A 19,278-nucleotide genomic window follows, 5' to 3' on the forward strand; every position below is an offset into this window, starting at 1 on the left:
CCAGACTGAGCCACCCCAGCTCCCTCAGCTGCTCCCCCTAAGGCTCGTGCTCCAGATCCCTCACAGCTTTATTGCCCTTCTCTGGACACACTCCAGGACTTCAGTGTCTTTCCTGTAATGAGGGGCCCAGCACCGAACACAGCACTCGAGGCACAGCCTCACCAGATCTGAGTACAGAGGGACGATGCCCTCCCTGCTGCTGCTGGCTGTACTGTTGCCGATACAAGCAAGGATGCCATTGACCTTCTCGGCCCTCCGCTACTCAGGGCTGGCGGCGGCGGTTCGACGCGCTCGGCGCTCGGCAGGGCGGGCTCGTTTCACCCCCCCCCCTTCTCCCGGTCCCGCCTTTCCCCCGCGGCGGGCAGGCGGTTGTGGCGGGCGCTGCTAACGGCTGTTGGCCGTGCGCGTGCCCGGCGATGTCGAGGAGCTCTCGAGCGGTGCTGGTCGTCACCGCGCTCCTCTCCGCCACCACCATCGCGGCCGTGCACGTCCAGCAGCGGCGGGAGCGTGAGGTGAGCGGGAGCGGGGAGGCCGGCCGGCCCGGAGCGGTGTGATGCCCTCTCGTCCGTTCGCGTATTTCTACCGCTGTCAGGATGGGGCTCGCAGCCCTTTGCGCCTTCTGTGTGCTGTAGTTGTTGCTTCGTTTGCTAACCGATGGCAGGTGCCTTTGGTTGGGGCACCTGATGAGGCCGCTGCTGTGAGCTTCTCTCTCCCAAAATGCACTTCTCACTCACGGCTTCCAGAGGTGCCCGGCAAAAACCTGCCGGGTGCCTTCCCAGGTACCGGCACAGGTTGCCCAGAGGCTCCGGATGCCCCTCCCTGCAGGCATTCCAGGCCAGGCTGATGGGGCTGTGAGCAGCCTGGTTTAGGGAGAGATGTCCCTGCCCATAGCAGGGGTTGGAACGAGGTGGTCTTAAAGGTCCCTTTCAACACAAACCGTTCTGAGATTATGGGTAGCAGAGACAGAAAAGCTTAAGTAGGAAACAAAAGAGTAACTGCAATCTTCTTAAGGCTGTTTACATCTGCTTGGTGACTTAGCTGTCAGTGTGCAAACTGCTCATCAGTGCCGTGTGTCTCATGTATAACAAATGTTCTGGATAAGAGTACAGCCTGCAAATGAAGTGCCCTGCTGTTTCAAGAGCTTGGCGTAAGCAGGCTGTGGATCTTCAGCCAGCCTTACAGTGAGAGTTTACTAGCTTTATTTTTTTTTAAATAATAATTTAAAAAAATAAAGAGTGAGACATAAGCAAATCAAGATAAAATGGCGGTTTTTCCTTAAATTTATTTTGCCACCAAATTCTCTCCAAGCAGAATAGCACTTTTGGAGAAATTGCTTGGCTTTGGGTAGAGGCTTTGGGCAGAGATACCCGACTGTTACAGTTTGTGTCTATCCTGCGCGGTGTGGGAGCTACCAGTGCACCACAGAGCGTTATGGCTGTAGGAGGTTTGCAGAGGCAGTATGGCACGGTGAGCAGTCCTGCAAGATGGACTGGAGCCCAGGTAGGGTTGGTCAAGTTCACGATTGAACAGGCTGTGATAAACCCTGTCCCTTGTGCTTTCAGAGGCTGCACAGTGGTGTCCTCAGAGATCTGGAGCGACAAAATCAGAAAAGGGAAAACATTCGCCTGCTGGAAGAGCAGATTGCTTTGACAAAGCAGCTTACAGAAGAAAGAGAGAAGATGCTAATGGAAAAGGGATCCCAGCAGTCCTAGGTGGGACCTGACTTGTCAGAGGTTTGATTCAAGGCACTTGTGATGATTGCATTCTAAGTACTTTCAAGTATTTCAGTAAACAAAGATCAGCTGTGGAAGACTGTTTCTTTCAGACACGTTGTATTCCTGTACCAAAAGCCATAGGGCACACACAAAATATTTCTTCCATCACCAGTACTTGTGGAGACTTGGCGCATCCAGTGTGGATGGACTTGTGAATGCGGGGAGGACGGGCTCATGCAAACCCCATCCTGCTGTAGGCCATGAAGGATGGCTAATAACGTCCACATGAGCGGGCTGCTGAGCCGCCATGACGATGAAGCCACGAGGACTTCGACTTCGGAGGGCTTGGAGGAGGGTGAGGTGGAAGGGGAAACCCTCCTGATTGTAGAGTCTGAGGACCAGGCCTCGGTGGATTTATCCCATGACCAGAGTGGAGACTCACTGAACAGTGATGAAGGTGATGCGTCCTGGATGGAGGAGATGTCCTACTACTGCGAGAAGTGCCAGAAGTGGATTCCAGCAAGTAAGAGGGCTGGCTTTGTTGTTTCTTGTAGCCTTTCCCACGTGCAATTGGCATCACCAGGGTTGTGATTTACAAGGTGTCTGTGCTGTCCTGTTTGCTCTGTGTGACTTTCGGTTAGCTATGTCACGGGGGTGGGGTGAAAGTGCTGTCTAGGTGTAGCACAGAGCTCAGCTGCCTCATGCTGCTTGTTCTGTGTGTTGGGCACCTCAACCCATGAGCTGTGTGGGTGTTGTTAGCTGGTGTTCCCTGCAAGAGGGGGGGCTGTCTGCTCTAATTACTGCCAAACAAGGATAGGACATCAGAAATGCACGTGCTGTCCTGAGGCCTGTCACTGGCATGCCAAGGGACTTTGGCCAAGTGAGTTGTCCTCTCACTCCTCTCAAATAAAGAACTCTTTCTGCAAAGGTCTGTGGAGGAACCTCTTGGATGTGGAGCTACTTCTCTTTTTTATTGTTTTCTTCCCTAGTTAGCTTGCTGCATATGTGCAGCATATGGATAAATCTCAGCATTAATGATTTTCTCATAACGTGAATTCAATTTAGCTTTTGCAGAAGTGTGTCTAGCTTTGGGGGGTGCTTGGAGCAAGCTAAATAAGCAGATCCCTTTGCTGTTGCTGCTTGACATAAGGTGTATGCTGCTACCAAAATAGCAGGCTTTACATTAGGAATTCTAAGCAGTTGGTTCTATTATTAGATCCAAAACCTAGGTATTGCTAAGCACTGTTTTTTGTTGCTGTTTTGTTATCTAGTTGTTGTGTTTTTATTATTTCTGTGTTTAGCATTATGGAACTCTTCATTGTGACACCTATTTCACAGCTGTATCAGAACTGCCCTTATTAATATCCTAGAACTTGCCACGAGTCTAGTGTAGAAATCCCTCAAGGCATGGTGTAAGCATTGCTAGTAATGTGGTGGAGCCAGCATAGTACTGTTAAAATGATGCTGTGCAGACAGTGGGACATACTAGCTTGAAATGTATTAATAATAATAATAAAAAGGAATAGAGTTAAAGGTAGCATGAGATGTCAGGGCACTCAATCTAACACTCAGTTTGCTCTGTTTTACAAAGATAGATGTTCCTCTTGTTGCTGTGGAACAAATCCCAAGAGCAGTAATGAAAGAGATGGAACGCTTTTAGAGGCAGACCTTTCCTGTGTATTTCAGAAATGCCATAATCCTCTGTTTCCCTCTCTTCTGATTTTGCTTTCTTTCATCTCTGTTGCGTTTAGGGATCCTGATTTTTTTTTTTTGTCCATTGTTTGCTGTTGAAGCAGAATTAGAACATTTAGCTTTTAATGCGTGCTACTTTGTATTTGTCTCTACCCCAGTAGATGACATTTATTCAAACTTCTTGCAGGGTTAGCAGATCAGCTGTTTTTTTGTTATTTGTTATCAACTAGAATGGGGAAAATGGCTATTTATTGCAATATATAGATTATTCTTGGGAAGCAAAAACTAATGAAAAATGTGGAGGAAGTCCTTTGGCTGTGTTCAGCTGTGAAGTAGAACGAGACTTTCTAACGCCTGTGCTTTTTTGATAGTCACTGCTGGCTGCTGTAACTGTAAAATGAACCCATACCTTACATTACAGCTTGTGCCAGCACTTGTTGGGTACTGCTTGGGTCTTTGGACTCTAGGAAAAGGCAAAAGTGTTTTTCTGCCTGATGTTGTAGGGAATCCAGATCTTTTTTGCAGCTTTTCTTTGTATGGAAGGACTGAAAGTGTGATCTTTTGCCTATTGATTTTTAGGTCAACTGAGAGAACAGCTCAGCTATCTCAAAGGAGATAACTTTTTCAGATTTACTTGCTCAGATTGCTCAGAAGATGGAAAAGAACAATTTGAGCGGCTGAGATTAACTTGGCAACAAGTAAGTACAATGTCTGTGCCAGGAGAACGACCACAGCACTTCAGAGAATTGTTGTTTGTTATGTTTGTATTACCTAGAAAAGGAGGATTGGGTACAGATGACAAACATATGAGTGAACTGCAGAAATTAATTAGTAGAGGATTGCCTGCAGATTAGAATTTGAGTATTTGGCAAGTAAGTTGCAAGATAATCACACAAACCACATTCCTCCTCTTTTTCCCTCCTCACTCATGTTGCACGTGAATTTCATGGCTTCAGGCGAATTTGGAAAAGCAAAATGCAACTTGGCTTCTAGGCATGAACAGTTTTTTATATATACAAGCAAATATAAAACTAGTGAGGTGGCAGCACACAAACAGAAAGCTTGCCAGTTCCCTGAATGCAAAGCTCTAACTTGGCTGCTTGCTTACTAACAGTTCTTGCTGGATTCTGCAAGTTCAGTCACTTACACACCTGAGCAGTCAAAATATTCTGCATTAGACAGCAACCACTGTGTGGATAGGGTGATGCATGTCTTGCTCCCAGTAGAGTGCAGATTTACTTTGAGGGGCACGCAGGAAGTGCCAGTTGCTTTTGCATAAATGGATTTGATCAAGTGGTAGCTACTGCCCAGCATTAAGTGATTCCAAATGCTGAGCACTGGGAGGTGTATACAAGACATCTTTCTGCTCTTTGTGACAGAAGTCGTGTGCTGTCTCATAATAGATCATTTCAAACATCAGGTGTAAGTTCTGCAGTGCTTTCTGCTGGCGTCCTGTGTAGGGCTGCAGGGTGAAAAAGTCAGTGTTGCCAACTGTGCACCAGAGAGCAAAGTCAGCAGCATTATGCTCTGCCCTCTTCAGCAGAATGGAAGGAGGGTGGCATGTCAGAGGGAGAGATGGAATCAGAACTGGTGAAGAGGAAAGTCTCCCTAGGCAGGGACAGGGAGGCGACTGTCCCCATCTATTGTGGCCTTGTGAGGCCCCATCTGGAGTTCTGTGGCCCCAACATGGGAAAGAAGTACAGCTTTTGGAGCCTTCTCCTCTCCAGAGGAGGGCCACGAAGATGCTCAGAGAGCTGGAGCACCTTTCCTATGGAGACTGGGTGAAGGAACTGAACTCGTTCAATTTGGAGAAGAGAAAGCGGAGAAGAGACCTCATTGTGGCCTTCTAGCATTTGAAGGGAGTTGATGAATGTGTTGGAAATCAACTTTACATGGGTAGATAGTGATAGGAAAAGGGGGAGTGGTTTTAAACTGAAGGAGGGGAGGTTTAGATTAGATGTCAGGGGGAGGTTTTTTCCTGAGAGTTTGGTGGGGTGCTGGAGCAGACTGCCCAGAGATGATGTGGATGCCCTGTCCTTGTGGGTGGGGCCTGGGCAACCTGATCTAGTATTTGATTTAGTGGCAGCAGGTTTACATAGTTTAGCCTGTGTTCAATTTAATATGCAACAGTGAATATCTGGGAACACTCTGATTGCTATGTTTCTGATGAATAAGGTAGTGGGATTGCTTGTCACAATTCTTTTTGTCTTTTGAAAAAGACTCTTCATACTTGCACACTGCATTCAGATCCCAGTTGCCGTATGACTGATTTATCCCACTGCAGAAGTTTGTGTTTCTTCATAAACCTGTGTAATTAAGCAGCTTTTATTCCCCTAGGGTGGTGAAATCTCTGGGGGGGGGGGGGGGGAAGACAGAAAAATTTTCATCTAACAATAGAGAGATGAGAAAAGGCAGCATGAAAGAAAGACTGCTGAAATTGCCTAAGAGATGTTGCAAAATAAGATATCTATGAGGCTGCAAAGATTTGTGTGCATAGTGTCACACAGTTGGGTGGCAGCTCACCAGGAGAAGCAGAAAAGGTGCACTGGTTTCCACTGCTTTCTGTTCCAGGTTGTCATGCTGGCAATGTACAATTTGTCTCTGGAAGGAACTGGCCGTCAGGGGTACTTCAGATGGAAAGAAGATATTTGTGCTTTTATTGAGAAACACTGGACTTTCTTATTAGGAAACAGGTAAAGACACGCTGTGTCCTGGAAGCTTTGGTTGGTGAGCTGAATGAATTAAAAGCTGGTATACAGGTGGGCAACGTGAGCCCTGGTTAGTTAGGGATGTCTCTTGAGTCTAGCTAGCCAGAAAATTGAAGTATTTAATGCTAAGAACCTGAATATAGGCATGAGGGGCAATCTTGAGGAAAAAATAAGCATTTCTCAATGTGAAGGGGAAAAAAAGCAAAATAAAAAATGTAGCCATGTAGCTGTATATGTTTTGGAGTTATTTCTTCATTTAAATACTGTATGAACCCACAAAGCTTTTCAGTCTGACTAAATTTTCACAGCGGATGGGCTAATCCTGATGTCATCTGTCTGGACTTGAAAGAAAGAGCTTCAGCAAAGTACTTTGTTCCTCAGCTCCAAAGTTTGTATGATCAAGTTCACGACAAAGGGAAGCTGGGCTTTGTCTTCTAGTTTGTTTTGGATCTTAATAAAATAGCTCTTAATAGGTGTTGCACAGTACAGTAAATTCTTTCTCACTCGGTGTGTACTGAGGAGGAAGCTGTTAGAATGAGAACCCTTCTCATAAATGGTAACTTGTGACAGTGTCTTGTGCCTTGCATAAGTGAATGTTGTGTTGTTTTCTAAGCATACTGCCAGTGTCAAAATCAAATGTCACTGTTAATGCATGTGCTATGGAGGCAGGAAAGGAAGTGAGCAAGCCTATGAAGTTGTGTATTTATTGGTTTCACAGACTTCCTCCTGGCTTCAAGGATTTCTCTGTTGTGAGATCTGGCCTGTCTCCCTATCCAGATTTGTTGTTTGCTTTCATTGCAGCCTGTACCTCCTTGCTCTGTACCCAGCAATGTTAGTCCCCTCTGGAAACCAACGGGACCCTGGCAGGAGGGCAGCTGATGGCCAGTTGTCCCTCTCTCAGGGAGCCTTGCCTCTCAGTGTTTGCTGCTGCCTCCTGAGACCTGCCTTATGGGCGAGGTAGTCCTGCTCCGATTGATTTCAGATGAAATGAGTACTGGCTTGAGTCTGTTGGTTCCCTTCTTTGCCTGGATTAGCCTCTGGTGGAGCAGGGACAGCTAAACCATATGTGTAACAGTTCAGGAACCGCTGTGGTGTTCGTGCTTGCCAGATCTATTCGCTCCAGACTCTGAACTGGGACATTTGATGTTAATCTCCCAGGTTTAAAGGGCACTGCAGGGGTTCTAGTGGCAGAATTAGCCTGTCCTCCATCAGATACGTGTATCGCAACTCACTGTCCCAAGAAGAAAAATAACATCTCGCTGTGCTCAATTTGTCTGGCGTTTATGGAACGTAGGTATGCAGCACTTTGTCAGAGCCTGTTGATTGTGGGTTGTCCTTTTTCTGAGAAGAAATTCTTTAATCCTTTCTCTGCTGGAGGACTGGAATTGAGGGAGTACATAATCCCGCTGTGTCAGTCAGCGCCTGAAGCCCTCTGCCCTTACCATCTCTGAGCAGTGGGGAGGCTTAGGGGTGAAGGCACAGCTGGTGAGTAGGGACCTAACGCTTGTTTCCATATCTCCCACTGTAGGAAAAAGACCTCGACATGGTGGAGCACAGTTGCTGGCTGTCTCTCTGTGGGGAGCCCCTTGTATTTCCGCTCAGGAGCCCAGGAATTTGGAGAACCAGGGTGGTGGAAACTGGTTCATAATAAACCCCCAACAATGAAACCTGAAGGGGAAAAGCTGTCTGCATCTACACTAAAGGCGAAAGGTAACTGTTTCCCAGATGGGATATAGATTCCTAGCTGGGCCAGAGCTGATAGAGCTGGAAAACATGACAAAAGTTTGCTTAAAAGAAAAGCCTTTTATATTTTGTTTCCCTTTTGCAGTGTGCTAACTCATTTAAAGGCTTTTGAGATCTGCGTGGGCTTTTTTGGTGGTGTTTTTTTTCTTTGCAACTGAAATCTGTGATTCTTCTGTTCTTCTTTACCCTAGGGAGTGTTTTATTTTGTTTTCATTTTGTTCACACTAAATGCAAATTCCCTTCAATGTAGAGGAGCAAGAACAGGGTTTAAGTGAGGTTTTAATGACGCACAGACTTTGCTACATGCCTTGAAGTAAATTTCTTGTATATCTTGAAAATAGATCCTCTCAAGTTTCAAGGCAGTGTGTTCTTATCACTATATAGTACGTATACAGTGATTGCAGGAGCTAAGTGTATGTTAGAATAAGCAAGCTACTTCTTCAGCAGCTTCAAAGCCACCTCTGGATCCCATCATTACTGTGGAAGGTCTCAGGAAACGGGTGAGCCGCAATCCAGTTGAATCGGCCATGGAGCTGAAGGAGAAGAGGTCTCGCACTCAGGAAGCCAAGGATATTCGGAGAGCCCAGAAGGAGGCAGCCGGCTTCCTGGACCGTAGCACTTCCTCCACTCCTGTTAAATTCTCCAGTCGAGGCCGTCGTCCCGATATTGTCCTTGAGAAAGGAGAGGTGATTGACTTTTCTTCTTTGAGCTCTTCAGATCGCACTCCTCTGACAAGCCCTTCTCCTTCCCCATCTCTGGATTTCTCTGCTCCTGGCACGCCAGCCTCACATTCAGCTACTCCTAGCCTTCTCTCAGAAGCAGATCTCATCCCTGATGTCATGCCACCACAGGCCCTGTTTCATGGTAAGAGCTGCTGTATTTTTCTCTTAATAATAAGCTGCACATAGTTGTCAAGAAGGAGACATTAAAAAAAGGAGCTCTCAAAGCTGCAGGATTTTTTAAAGTTAAGATGGTTGCAGACTAGTGATACATAGCGAATGCTGGCAGTTCCTTGGGGAGCCAGACCTCATTCTAATCTGGAAGATAGAGAGTAAATCACTTATTGTTGGAAGGAAGGTAGTCATAGAATCATAGAATCACCAAGCTTGGAAAAGGCCTCCAAGATTATCTAGTCCAACCATCCACCTACCACCAATATTTTCCCACTAAATCATGTCCCATAGTACAACACTAAATGTTTCTCAAACACCTCTAAGGACGGTGACTCCATCACCTGCCTTGGCAGCCAGTTCTAGTGCTTGACCACTCTTTTGGAGAAGAAATTTTTCCTTATATCCAACCTCAATCTCCCCTGAATCAACTTCAGGTGATTCCCTCATGACTCACTGAATCACATTCTGCAGAGCAACAAATGCTGTTCGTTTGTGACTTGTAATTGTTACATCACTTTAAACAAAGCTTCTCCAGGGTATGCTAGCTAAAGATAGAGCTCTTCAGTTCACCATTTGATTGTGTTCAGGAATTTTCAGCAACTTAATATTTGAGCTTTACAGCTCAGTGTGTGTGATGTTTTTGGATGCCAAATTGCAAGGTATCTTAGAAGGATCAATTCTGTGTCCCGAAATTGGACTCCTTAATGCATTCTCTGTCCCAAATCTGGAGGCCTAGAAGTATACAGAAAATTGAGTCTGTTGGGTATCCCACAGTATTGTTCCTTAGCAGAAAAGTTCTTCAAGAGCCCCTTTTGCAATGGGATTTGTGTGTTTACGTTTTTCTTCCTGGATTATTATGATGTTTTGAGCAGATGATGAGGAGATGGAAGGAGATGGAGTCATAGACCCAGGAATAGAGTATGTGCCTCCCCCAAGTGGGACTGCTGGTGCTGGGACCATGATAGCAAGTAGAAAAAAAGTGAAGACAGCTGAGCAGATCAAGCAAGAAGTGGAGAGTGAAGAAGAAAAAACAGAAAGGATGGAAGGTGACAGTGAAGATCCTGAAGAGTCAAACACGCCTCTGCAGTTGAGGGGAAGAGACAAGAGGAAACCACAGCTGGAGAAGGATGCCAAACCCAGAGCTCCCAAGCATACCTCTGTTAGCATCTATGAGGAGAAGCTGCTGCTGAAGAGACTGGAAGCCTGTCCCAATGCCCTGAGCATGACCCCAGAGGCCCGGAGACTGAGGCGCAAGCTGATAGTCAGGCAAGCCAAGAGGGAAAGGGGGCTGCCACTTTTTGACTTGGACCAGGTCGTGAATGCTGCACTGCTCTTGGTTGATGGGATTTATGGAGCCAAAGAAGGTGTTTCCAGGTCCCCAGTAGGGCAAGCGACCTACAGAACTACGAGTCAAGACTTCAGGATCTTGGACAGATACCAAGTGAGTGCCATTAAATCTAAGCGATCCTTTGACTCTGGTTGTTTTAGAGTTTTTGCTGCCAGCAGCAGCATCACCTTTTGAATATCTGGCCTTTGAAGTTGAAAGATGTATGTGAACAAGGCTTACTATGACTTGGAGCTGTGTACTCGCTGATCATTTCACAAGCTCCAATTTTTTTCCTCAGGAAATGCTCAGTCAGCACAACTGTCTGTCAGTATAAGTACCACAGATTTCTATGTATTTGTACTCCAGTCCTGCCCAATAAACCATGGTGGTCCCCAACTATTCTTTCATGCCATGTAGGAAAGAGGTTACCTGGAGTGCTTCGCTGTGCAGTAAGCGCAGCTTCAGCTACGGCTGCTGAATCTGTGAGTGCATTGCAGTTCCTCTGAGGTGGGACAGTCATCCTGGGGGCCAGATCATCCTGTTGTAATGGGAGGCCCTTTTTCTTTCTGTTATCATGATTCCCTTGTGTTAAGTCATTGACTAGTTTTCCTGAAATGTTCTGAATTTTTTTTGTATGTGCAGACAGTGCTGCCTGCCATGAAAGGATATCGACAGCAGACAACAAAGTTCCTGTATCGACTGGTAGGGTCAGAAGACCTGCTTCCAGACCACAGCATTGTCAGTCCTTACACGTCTCGTGTCCTGAAACCGTACATCAGGTACAGGTGGCCAGAGGTTGAATTCGCTCTTCACTTTGGAAACAACAGCCTACCTTTTGTGGCCTCTGAGCAAGAGGTGTTCTTGAGGGAGAGGGTGCTTTTCTTCTGGGCAGCCATCCTTGCTCACTGCTGTACAATTCAGTATCCTGTGGTAACTTTGGAAAGATAGTTTTGTTTAGCTGAATAATTAAACTGGCATTAGAAAGGGTAGTCTCCAAGGGAAGAGGGAGCAGGGCAGAGGAGGAACCATGGTTCTTAGGTGCAAGTTTTGCCTGCTCTTGGGTCAGACCCATAATATCCTTGGTGCAGCCATAAAGTCTGCCTCAATGTGTTCGAAGTGTTCTGATCTCTGACACAACAGTGCTATTGCTGAGCAATATGCTGTTTTCCCACATGAATGGAAGACTGTTCTTCTGTTCCAAGTAGAGCATGTCAGAAAATATTTTATGGACTGCAGTGGCATTGTTCCTCACTTGCCTTTTGTGTTTACTTTTCATGTTAATTGGCAGGCGTGATTATGAGACAAAGCCCCCCAAACTGAAGCTGCTGGCAGAAATCTGGGCGTATCCACACAGGAATGATCTCAGCTGGAAGGCTGAGCCAGAAGCACCCATTGATTACTGCTACGTTCGCCCTAATCACATCCCTACTATAAACTCTATGTGCCACGAATTCTTCTGGCCTGGTAAGATTCCTTCGATGCTTGGTTTTCTAAGAAGGAAGTGGTTTTGTTCAGAAAAGAAAGCATTCTGGGGCCAAACTTTTCTTCAGTTGGTGTCTGGCTCAGTTCTTAAAAAACCATTATCTGACATCATAGGAATGTGGTTGAGATGGAGACGTGGGTTTGGTGTCTTTGTCTTTTGAGATCATTTAGAACTGGGCAATTAGGCCCTAATTAGCACAGCACTTAAAGAAATAGGTTATTTTGAGTAACATCATTGATGCCAGTAGAAATAGTCAGTTACTAAAATAAAGGAACCAGTTGAACCTTTTGCTGTGGAGTTTTGGGAGTGGGCTGAATGTAAACAATTTTATACCATAGGTCTAATGCTCATTGAAGTGAAATCTAGGAATCACACTGCTACAAGTTTCAGTGTTGTGTTCTTTATTTCTTCAAGGCTTGATATTTGCAATGTATGAGAGAGTTTGAATATTGATTTTTATGTATCATCTCTTTAATTGTAAGATCCCTGGGGCAGCGGCTGCCCTTTATTGGGTGGAGTTGGGGCAACAGTTAGACTGTAGCCTCTAACTCTTGTGAAATAACAGCAGTGAAGCTTCTGATTAGAAGTCAACACTGCAGAGTAATTCGGAAAAGCCCAGTGTAAACAGTCCACGCCTTTATTCCGAATAACTGTTTGCTTTACATTTTGATTTGCAGATAATGATTCAACGTTGCTTGTAGTTCAGCTGTGCTCCTAAGCTGCAGTCAGGATCAGAGCTCTTTGTGCTACTTATTGTTCAAACTGTACATTCCAGGGGAAGATGGCTTGTGAAAGGCAAGATATGCCAAGTTGGGAGCTCACAAGATACTGCAATCCTGACAGAGACAGAACCCTTTTGTCATAGTCTATCCTCTTTTGATAATGCATTTGAAGTTCTGGCCAAGTTGGGTTGTGCATTCATCAAGCTTTTCAGGACTCACCTTGTCTTATTTAACATAAGGAGCGTGGGTGTGTTCCACCCTACTAGGGACTGTGCATCATTAAATCAGAAAGCTGACACTCCCAGTCTCTAAAATTCAAAATCTTTTCCAAGGTGTAAATTTTCTGAGGTTGGGGCTATAATATTATTGCAGCTTGGTCTATTTTAGCAGGAGATGTAAAGCACAGTGTCTGTGTGGGCACCAGAGGTTTAGTTTATGCTGGGCTGGTGCAGCTGCTGATTAGCTGGGGATGGGATGCACGGCTGTGGGGATGTCATAGCAGTGGTGTTCAGAGAAACAGAATCATTTAGATTGGAAAAGACTTTACAAGATCATGAAGGCCAGCTGTCAACTTGACCTATCAGGTGCACTGTCACTGAACTGTGTTTAGTGCACTTCAGAGCACTCAGTGCCTTCTAGTAGAGACACTGTCTCACCGACTGAGTTCTTAAGTCATAGGCACTTCCCCAGGTGGGGTGAGTCCAGACCTTAGTTCTTACACATCTCTAAGTCCTTCCTGTCAAAACTTTTCTTGTTTATCTCAAGGCAGAAAAAAGCTGAGGGGTAGTTACCTCAAATGAGCTGAAGTGAAGCAAGATTCCTCCTTGTCTCTCATGGTATCTTGTGCCTTCATGCCCCAATGGGAAACATCTCCTGAGCAGACGAGTGGTAAACTGTACTGAGCTAAGCGTCTTCCTGCGGGTACGGCACTGCTGCTCCACCACCGGAGCACTCAGGGCAGTGTGGTGTTCCTGTACAGACATGCTCTGAGGCACTTCACAGTCAATTGCAGCCTTGAGATAATTAACGCTGCTCCCTATTGCCAATCAATTCCTCCTACGTCTTACTCCACCCGTCTTACTCTCGAGCAAGAAAATAATTCACCCACTTTTTTAAGCCTAGTGCTTTCTGAAGTCTCACATCTCATTATGAGTGATAAACATTACTGCAGAACGTACTCTGCTGTTTTGTTACCCCGTTACAGGAATATCTCAGATTGCCTATGTGAGGCTGAAATAGTGTGATCCTGCACCTCGTGTAGGGCCTGTCTACGCAGACAAATTACCGAGCACTTCTCTGTGCTGTGAGCTAAATGCTTGGCCTTAGCATGCTGTCTAGATGCTCTTAGGCTGCACCAGCCATGTGATTGGGTAAGGTTACAAACTCCACACAGAAGCCAGCTGGTGCACTCTGTGTTGCTCCCCTTTGCTTGCAGACAAGTCCTTTGGCATTTGCCGGTTGCGGTAGTAACGGTGTGTGTCTGCCTGGTGCTGGCAGGCACAGATGGGTGAAGTAAGCCCTTGTCCTTCCATGTTACTGCGGCCCCAAGAGCCGTAGGCAAAGGGGATCCCAGATTTGCTGGGACCTGATCCAGAAAATATTTGCGTATGTGCAAGTGTCTTAATCCATATACGTGTTTAGGACTGGATCCAACAGACTGCTGATACGGCTCAGGATACAAACCAAGGAAAGATTAATTGGGTACTGAGATTGTTATTAATTTGTAAAATATTTTTTAAACCATTCCTTTTTTGATTTTGAGTTTTACCTTTAGCTAATTTGGCTTTAGTTTATTTCTCCAGAACAGGTAAGCAGGTTTTTCCCCCTTGTGCATTCTAACTGCTGCGTCCACTGTTACCAGTGGCAAAAGTCTCATCTTGTTTAAGTGTTTGGTTGAAACATCTGTCAGTCACAGGGCTTGGAAATGGATAAGAGGAAGAAATCAAGTAACTGGGCTTAAAAATGTAAATTTACATGCAAGTGTGACAGTGTAGCCCTGCTTTCCATTTGGTTTGTAGTGCTTTCAACTGTTTATTTCTTTTTTTGTAGGAATTGATTTGTCAGAATGCCTACAGTATCCAGACTTCAGTGTTGTTGTCCTTTACAAAAAAGTTATCATTGCCTTTGGCTTTATGGTGCCAGATGTGAAATACAATGAAGCTTACATCTCTTTTCTGTTTGTTCACCCTGAGTGGAGAAGAGCTGGAATTGCAACCTTCATGATTTATCATCTTATCCAGGTAATAGGAAAAAAAAAGAATCCCATGTCTTTGCTAAAGCACCAGCTCTCCCTTCTTCCTGGTATGTACGTGTGCACATGTTCAAGAGTAGGTAGTGCTGTGTTCCCCCTTTCCCCTTGCCCTTTGTTTGCTCATATAGCTGCACAGATTGTCATGTAGGAAGATTTATGGGGAGAAGTTGCTTGAAAAGCAGAAACTGAAATGTGCTTAGAAGACTGTGTTGCTAAGGTCCTCAGAATTAGTGAGGTGATGGGGTCTTTTGGGATTAGGTGTGCTTATTCCAGTGGTCAGTAGTTCCCATAACAGCAATCTTGTAAATTTGGGAACGGAAGGGGAAAATAGTGCTAATATTGCAGTTGGTATATATGGCATTTTTTCTTATCTACACCTGGAAGCTTATTCCATGACCAGTGCAGTTGTGTTAAATCACTTAACTGATCCTAGTCATTCTCCTTCACTTCTAATATGCTGGATAAAATCCAGCGGAGTTGAAGATAAAGAATAAGTGTTTGCAACCTCATTCATATTTGTTCAGACCAGCTTGTACCAGGCTTTGTTGCACAAGGACACTTGGGAAAATTAATCTGAGCTAACTAAGGACAACTCCTTAAAAATTAAAGTAGTTAAGCTTCATGAAACCACTGAATGAATGCTCTTATTAAGGTATCCTTAATTCCGTTACTTTCTTGAATTGAATTGCATGAAAGCCAGCGTAATTTTGAGTAAGGGTACAGACAGATGTCCTTATCAGAGCCCAGCTGTACTTCCTCAGGACCCAGTTTTAGCACTCCCTGAGCTCTCTTGGCAGAGCTGCTGTTGTGAAGTGTTCCTTAACTTGGTTTAGTTGAGATAAGTTGCACTAGCAAGAGCTCACCATTGAAACTGCTTTCACTAATGTTTATTTGGTTAAAGAGAGAATGAGTTCTAGCAGATCTGTAGAAACAGTCATTTGTACCTCAGAAAAGCAGTTTCTACTGCGAGTAGCTCTTCTTGGCCACCCATGGGTAATTCTACCAACAAAGCTTTCTGCAGTGCCCACCTCTCACTGGTTGTTAGATTGTGTCAGCACATAGGGCAATCTATTTTAAATTCACCCCTTGCCTTTCCCGAACATCTCCACCTTAAAGCATTTAACTAAATTGCTGTGAACTGTAGACAGCTGATGTGAGATGTCAGCTCCCAGTGGGAACAGGCATGGGAGGTGAGCTGAGGTTTGCAGGGATCCAGCAGCTGGACTCTTTCCTGGCTGGGATGTGTTTGCAAGTCAGCTGTGCAAAATCACCACAAATGTTTTTAGGACCCATCACAGCCAATTAATTCTGATTCTACTTTCAGGTGAACTAGCAAAAAAGCTTATCGTGTTGAGGAGAGCCAAGTAGGGCTGAGGCTGATTGGACTCACTAGCAATGAGACATCACTGTTGTGTGTTTGGCTCATGTTAGATTTATTTTTGCATTGCTGCACATTTGTCAGTGGTAGACAGCATGGGCTGACACCAGGGGCTGTTCTCTGTAGCTAAGGCCACCTTTGTGCACTGTTTGGATGGAGGGTAGTGTTTCATTCTTTGTAGGTAAAGATCAATGTGCTTATTTTGGGGATGCTTTATTGGGAACAGCATAATCTAACAAAAAATGCTTTGAAGCAAGTAGTGCTTTGATGATGGACTTGTTTTCAGAAATTACCTTCTAATGCATCTGGCCCAGAGTGCCAAAGTATATCTTCTTGATGATCTCAGCCTCTTTTTCCCCAAGGTGGTTCCTGAGTATTTCAGTTTGTTGTTTTTTTTTCCTTTTCCTTAAATCCTGATGAGAGCTTTTCACTTGGAATGATATGCTGTGTGGAATTCCTTAAGTGCTGTTACTACTTAAAGTTACCACATGTTCAACATATATAGGATGCTATTAAAGCACTAAAGGAAAGCAGGAAACATTGTGATATTATTAGATTATCAGAGAGAAAGGTGCCCAGTATGACCTTGGATCTTTATGGTAACTTCAGCAATGCCAATTGCTGTCAGAACTGAATTCTCTTGCCTTCTCAGGAGATGCGTGCCATGCCCTGCAGGATGGGAGAGGAGCTGGGTGTTATGTGGAGGAATTCCAGTGTGACAGCCCAGAGGTGCACTGGCGTTATAGCACAGTCCCAGAGAGTTCAGCCCTGTTTGCTGATGGGGAGGAGGACAGCACTTGATCCTTTGGCGTGTTTTGTCTTTTCTTCAGGCTGTTGTCACTAAGTATTTGAGATTAGTGCAGTACACTGAGGTTATTTTTAATTAACAATTACTTAGAAATTGACAATGGGAAGCTTACAGATGAGAATCCAAAGCTTTGATTTCATTGTCAGAGTCCGTGTTTCCCAGAAACAAAGGCTTTGAGGAAGAGCAGTATTGCCTTCATGTTTCAGCTGGTGTTATGTGTGATAATGTCTGTGTTGAGGCCTAGGATTTTTCTCACATTTTCTCAGTAACTTAAATACCAAAGCTGATGAATCTCTTCACCTCCGCATTTCCCCAGAGGCTTTTCATTCTCTTGCTGTGATGCCTTTTTTTTTTTTTTTCTCCTCCCCTGCCAGACCTGCATGGGCAAAGATGTAACCCTTCACGTCTCTGCAAGCAACCCCGCCATGCTGCTCTACCAAAAATTTGGATTTAAGACTGAAGAATACATTTTGGATTTTTATGACAAATATTATCCCTTGGACAGTAAGGAGTGCAAGCATGCATTCTTTCTCAGACTGCGGCGCTGATCTACCAGAGCCACTGTGGGATCTGTGAAAAGCCCAGCCTGTCGAGCAAGGTATTACCGTGGCTTTCAGCAGAGGATGCTGGCTGTCACAGGAGAGCTGGAACGCACATTGGCCTTTTTCGATAGGACTTCTAAGATCAACAGTGCTATGTTGTGTGCTGCAAGTGCAATCCAAGAGGATTGATTCACACTCTCTGAGGGACAGGCCCAGAAATGCCAACAGAAACATGCTGAAGCCACTGAAAGACAGAGATTCTTATGCAGTTTTCCTGACACTTTGGGGATTGCCACTGGAGAAAAAGGGAAGGAAAAAAAAACCCAAAAAACAAAAACACCAGAACTTGTCACTTCAGAGGAGCCCCATGGATTTCAAATTTTGAAACCTATCCCAAGTTACAGGGTTTTTGTTTATGTTTTGTTTATGGAAAATGAACATCTAAACTTAAGTCATCTACAGTGTTTCTGTGATTTGATTGCTCTGTTAGGAGCCACGTCTTGAATCCATGAAGGGGAGTCCAATATCAGTGACATAGTTGGATTCAGACTTTAGGAAAGCTCTGCATGGGCCAGAATAGCAATACTGAGGCTGTGTTTTAGAATAATGAAGTGTGTGTGAACTTGCGTGATCCTAAGTGGAAGACCCAGAGGAGATGTCTTTGTTCTGCTCCTTCCCTGTGGCCTTCTTCACCCTTGTTGACTCTGTGCTCATTGTGAAGTTCTTGTAACACGCAGTGTTTTGAGTTCAGGAACAAGATGTCAGGTGGGTTTGTAGCTAGGTGAGATAGAATACAGCAGCTGCTACATGAGCTCTTTGAGATCTTACAGCTTATCTGCCGGTTCTTGATACTGAAGATCAGCCTTTTGGGCTCACCTCTAACCGCAGAGCCAGCCTCACAGGCTCCAGCCAGTATCTGCCTCCTCCTGCTGTAGAGGAGCACTCTGGCTAGAAGAAAGCAGGAGCAAAAGTCAGTGGTTTGAAATTCAGGCTCTGGTTTGTAGAACCAACCTGTTTGTAGCTTGGAGAGAAAGAGCAGAGGTGAGCTGGTTCCAGTTCACTGAAGCGTTTAGATTCTGTTTTCATGGCTCGTAGTAAAGAGGAGAGCAAAGAATAAAAAATAATAGCCAAGAATTTAAGGAAAAACAAAATACAACAGTTAGTCTGATACCAGGGTATACCAGCCCTTTTATACACTTCAGCAGCAGCTTTCTCTCTGATTTTTTTTTTTTTTTTTTTAAACTGCAGAAGAGCAGGAAGTTGGCACTTCTCTCTGCTTTCTGACTGAAGGCTGTCAGTGTGTTTTAAGTATGAATCATATTCTCTGCCTTGTACCTTTTGCATCAAGACCCACAGAGAGCTGCACAACAAATATATGTTTTAAATCTACTGTGTATACCTTTTAGGTACTTGGCTATTGTATTGCCTTAATGGCCTCTTCATGTTGGTAACAGCAGGAAGGTGGACATGTAGTATGCTTTTGTGTAGCTGATGTGTATCTCCATCCAATCAAAACCAGTGTTAGTGGGAGGAAATAAGAACCCATCCAAGAACTGTGACCTAACATCCATGCACATTTCAGCCTGCTTGATGACTGTGAAAATTTTCCATGTTACTGGTGTTAGGAATTAGCTGTACTTGGAAAGGAAAAAAATGTCTTTTTGAATGGAATTAAAGTAAAGCCCTTCCCTTGAAAGAGCCTATCTGTAGTTATCCTGTTTGCTAAGCTGACTTTCTGTTGTCTTTCTGCACTTGGCAAACCAAATTATGGCAAATAGAGAAGCAAGAAGCATCCCTCTAAGGCAAAATTCCACAGGAGCGCTGGCAGGATTCCCCTGTAGCTACTTCTCTGCTGGGCATCCACTCAGAGGCCGTGCATTCAGGACCTAGCAGGCTCTATCCTTGCTGGCCAGATCAGGCATAAAAGATAATCTGTAGAAGAACAATTCTGCACCACATTCTCAAAGGTGGCTTTTAAGAGTTTGAGGAGCTTCTGGAATGGACTCAGTAAAGGTT

At 44.8% G+C, this 19,278-nt stretch overlaps 2 protein-coding genes across 3 annotated transcripts; both read left to right on the forward strand.

Moving 5' to 3' along the window:
* The first annotated feature begins 404 nt into the window (after positions 1 to 404).
* Positions 405 to 1,720, forward strand: LOC122161705 (protein PET117 homolog, mitochondrial). Its single transcript, XM_042821285.1, has 2 exons — positions 405 to 512; positions 1,563 to 1,720. The coding sequence occupies exons 1-2, from the start codon at positions 417 to 419 to the stop codon at positions 1,710 to 1,712; spliced, it is 246 nt and encodes an 81-aa protein (XP_042677219.1). The 5' UTR covers positions 405 to 416; the 3' UTR covers positions 1,713 to 1,720.
* A 5-nt stretch (positions 1,721 to 1,725) lies between these two features.
* On the forward strand, positions 1,726 to 18,958 carry KAT14 (lysine acetyltransferase 14). 2 transcript variants are annotated; one of them, XM_042821265.1, is made up of 10 exons: positions 1,726 to 2,238; positions 3,987 to 4,105; positions 5,979 to 6,100; positions 7,644 to 7,825; positions 8,303 to 8,722; positions 9,624 to 10,192; positions 10,721 to 10,857; positions 11,367 to 11,542; positions 14,333 to 14,523; positions 17,095 to 18,958. In XM_042821265.1, the coding sequence occupies exons 1-10, from the start codon at positions 1,983 to 1,985 to the stop codon at positions 17,266 to 17,268; spliced, it is 2,346 nt and encodes a 781-aa protein (XP_042677199.1). In that variant the 5' UTR covers positions 1,726 to 1,982; the 3' UTR covers positions 17,269 to 18,958. The 2 variants fall into 2 exon arrangements, with proteins under 2 accessions (XP_042677199.1, XP_042677207.1); XM_042821273.1 differs by having other exon boundaries at positions 8,306 to 8,722.
* The last annotated feature ends 320 nt before the right edge of the window (positions 18,959 to 19,278 follow it).

Source organism: Centrocercus urophasianus, unplaced genomic scaffold (assembly GCF_019232065.1).
Source record: "Centrocercus urophasianus isolate 14NV4802_14NV808 unplaced genomic scaffold, USGS_Curo_1.0 seq_10, whole genome shotgun sequence".
NCBI classification, from domain to species: Eukaryota; Metazoa; Chordata; class Aves; order Galliformes; family Phasianidae; genus Centrocercus; species Centrocercus urophasianus.

What these genes read in the sequence shown, in the direction of transcription:
- LOC122161705 (XM_042821285.1), top strand. Translation starts at nt 417, where the DNA reads ATGTCGAGGAGCTCTCGAGCGGTGCTGGTCGTCACCGCGCTCCTCTCC. An exon ending in AGCAGCGGCGGGAGCGTGAG is followed by an intron (nt 513 to 1,562) that starts GTGAGCGGGAGC and finishes TTGTGCTTTCAG; the next exon opens with AGGCTGCACAGTGGTGTCCT.
- KAT14 (XM_042821265.1), top strand. Translation starts at nt 1,983, where the DNA reads ATGGCTAATAACGTCCACATGAGCGGGCTGCTGAGCCGCCATGACGAT. An exon ending in ACCACAGGCCCTGTTTCATG is followed by an intron (nt 8,723 to 9,623) that starts GTAAGAGCTGCT and finishes TGTTTTGAGCAG; the next exon opens with ATGATGAGGAGATGGAAGGA. An exon ending in GTCCTGAAACCGTACATCAG is followed by an intron (nt 10,858 to 11,366) that starts GTACAGGTGGCC and finishes GTTAATTGGCAG; the next exon opens with GCGTGATTATGAGACAAAGC.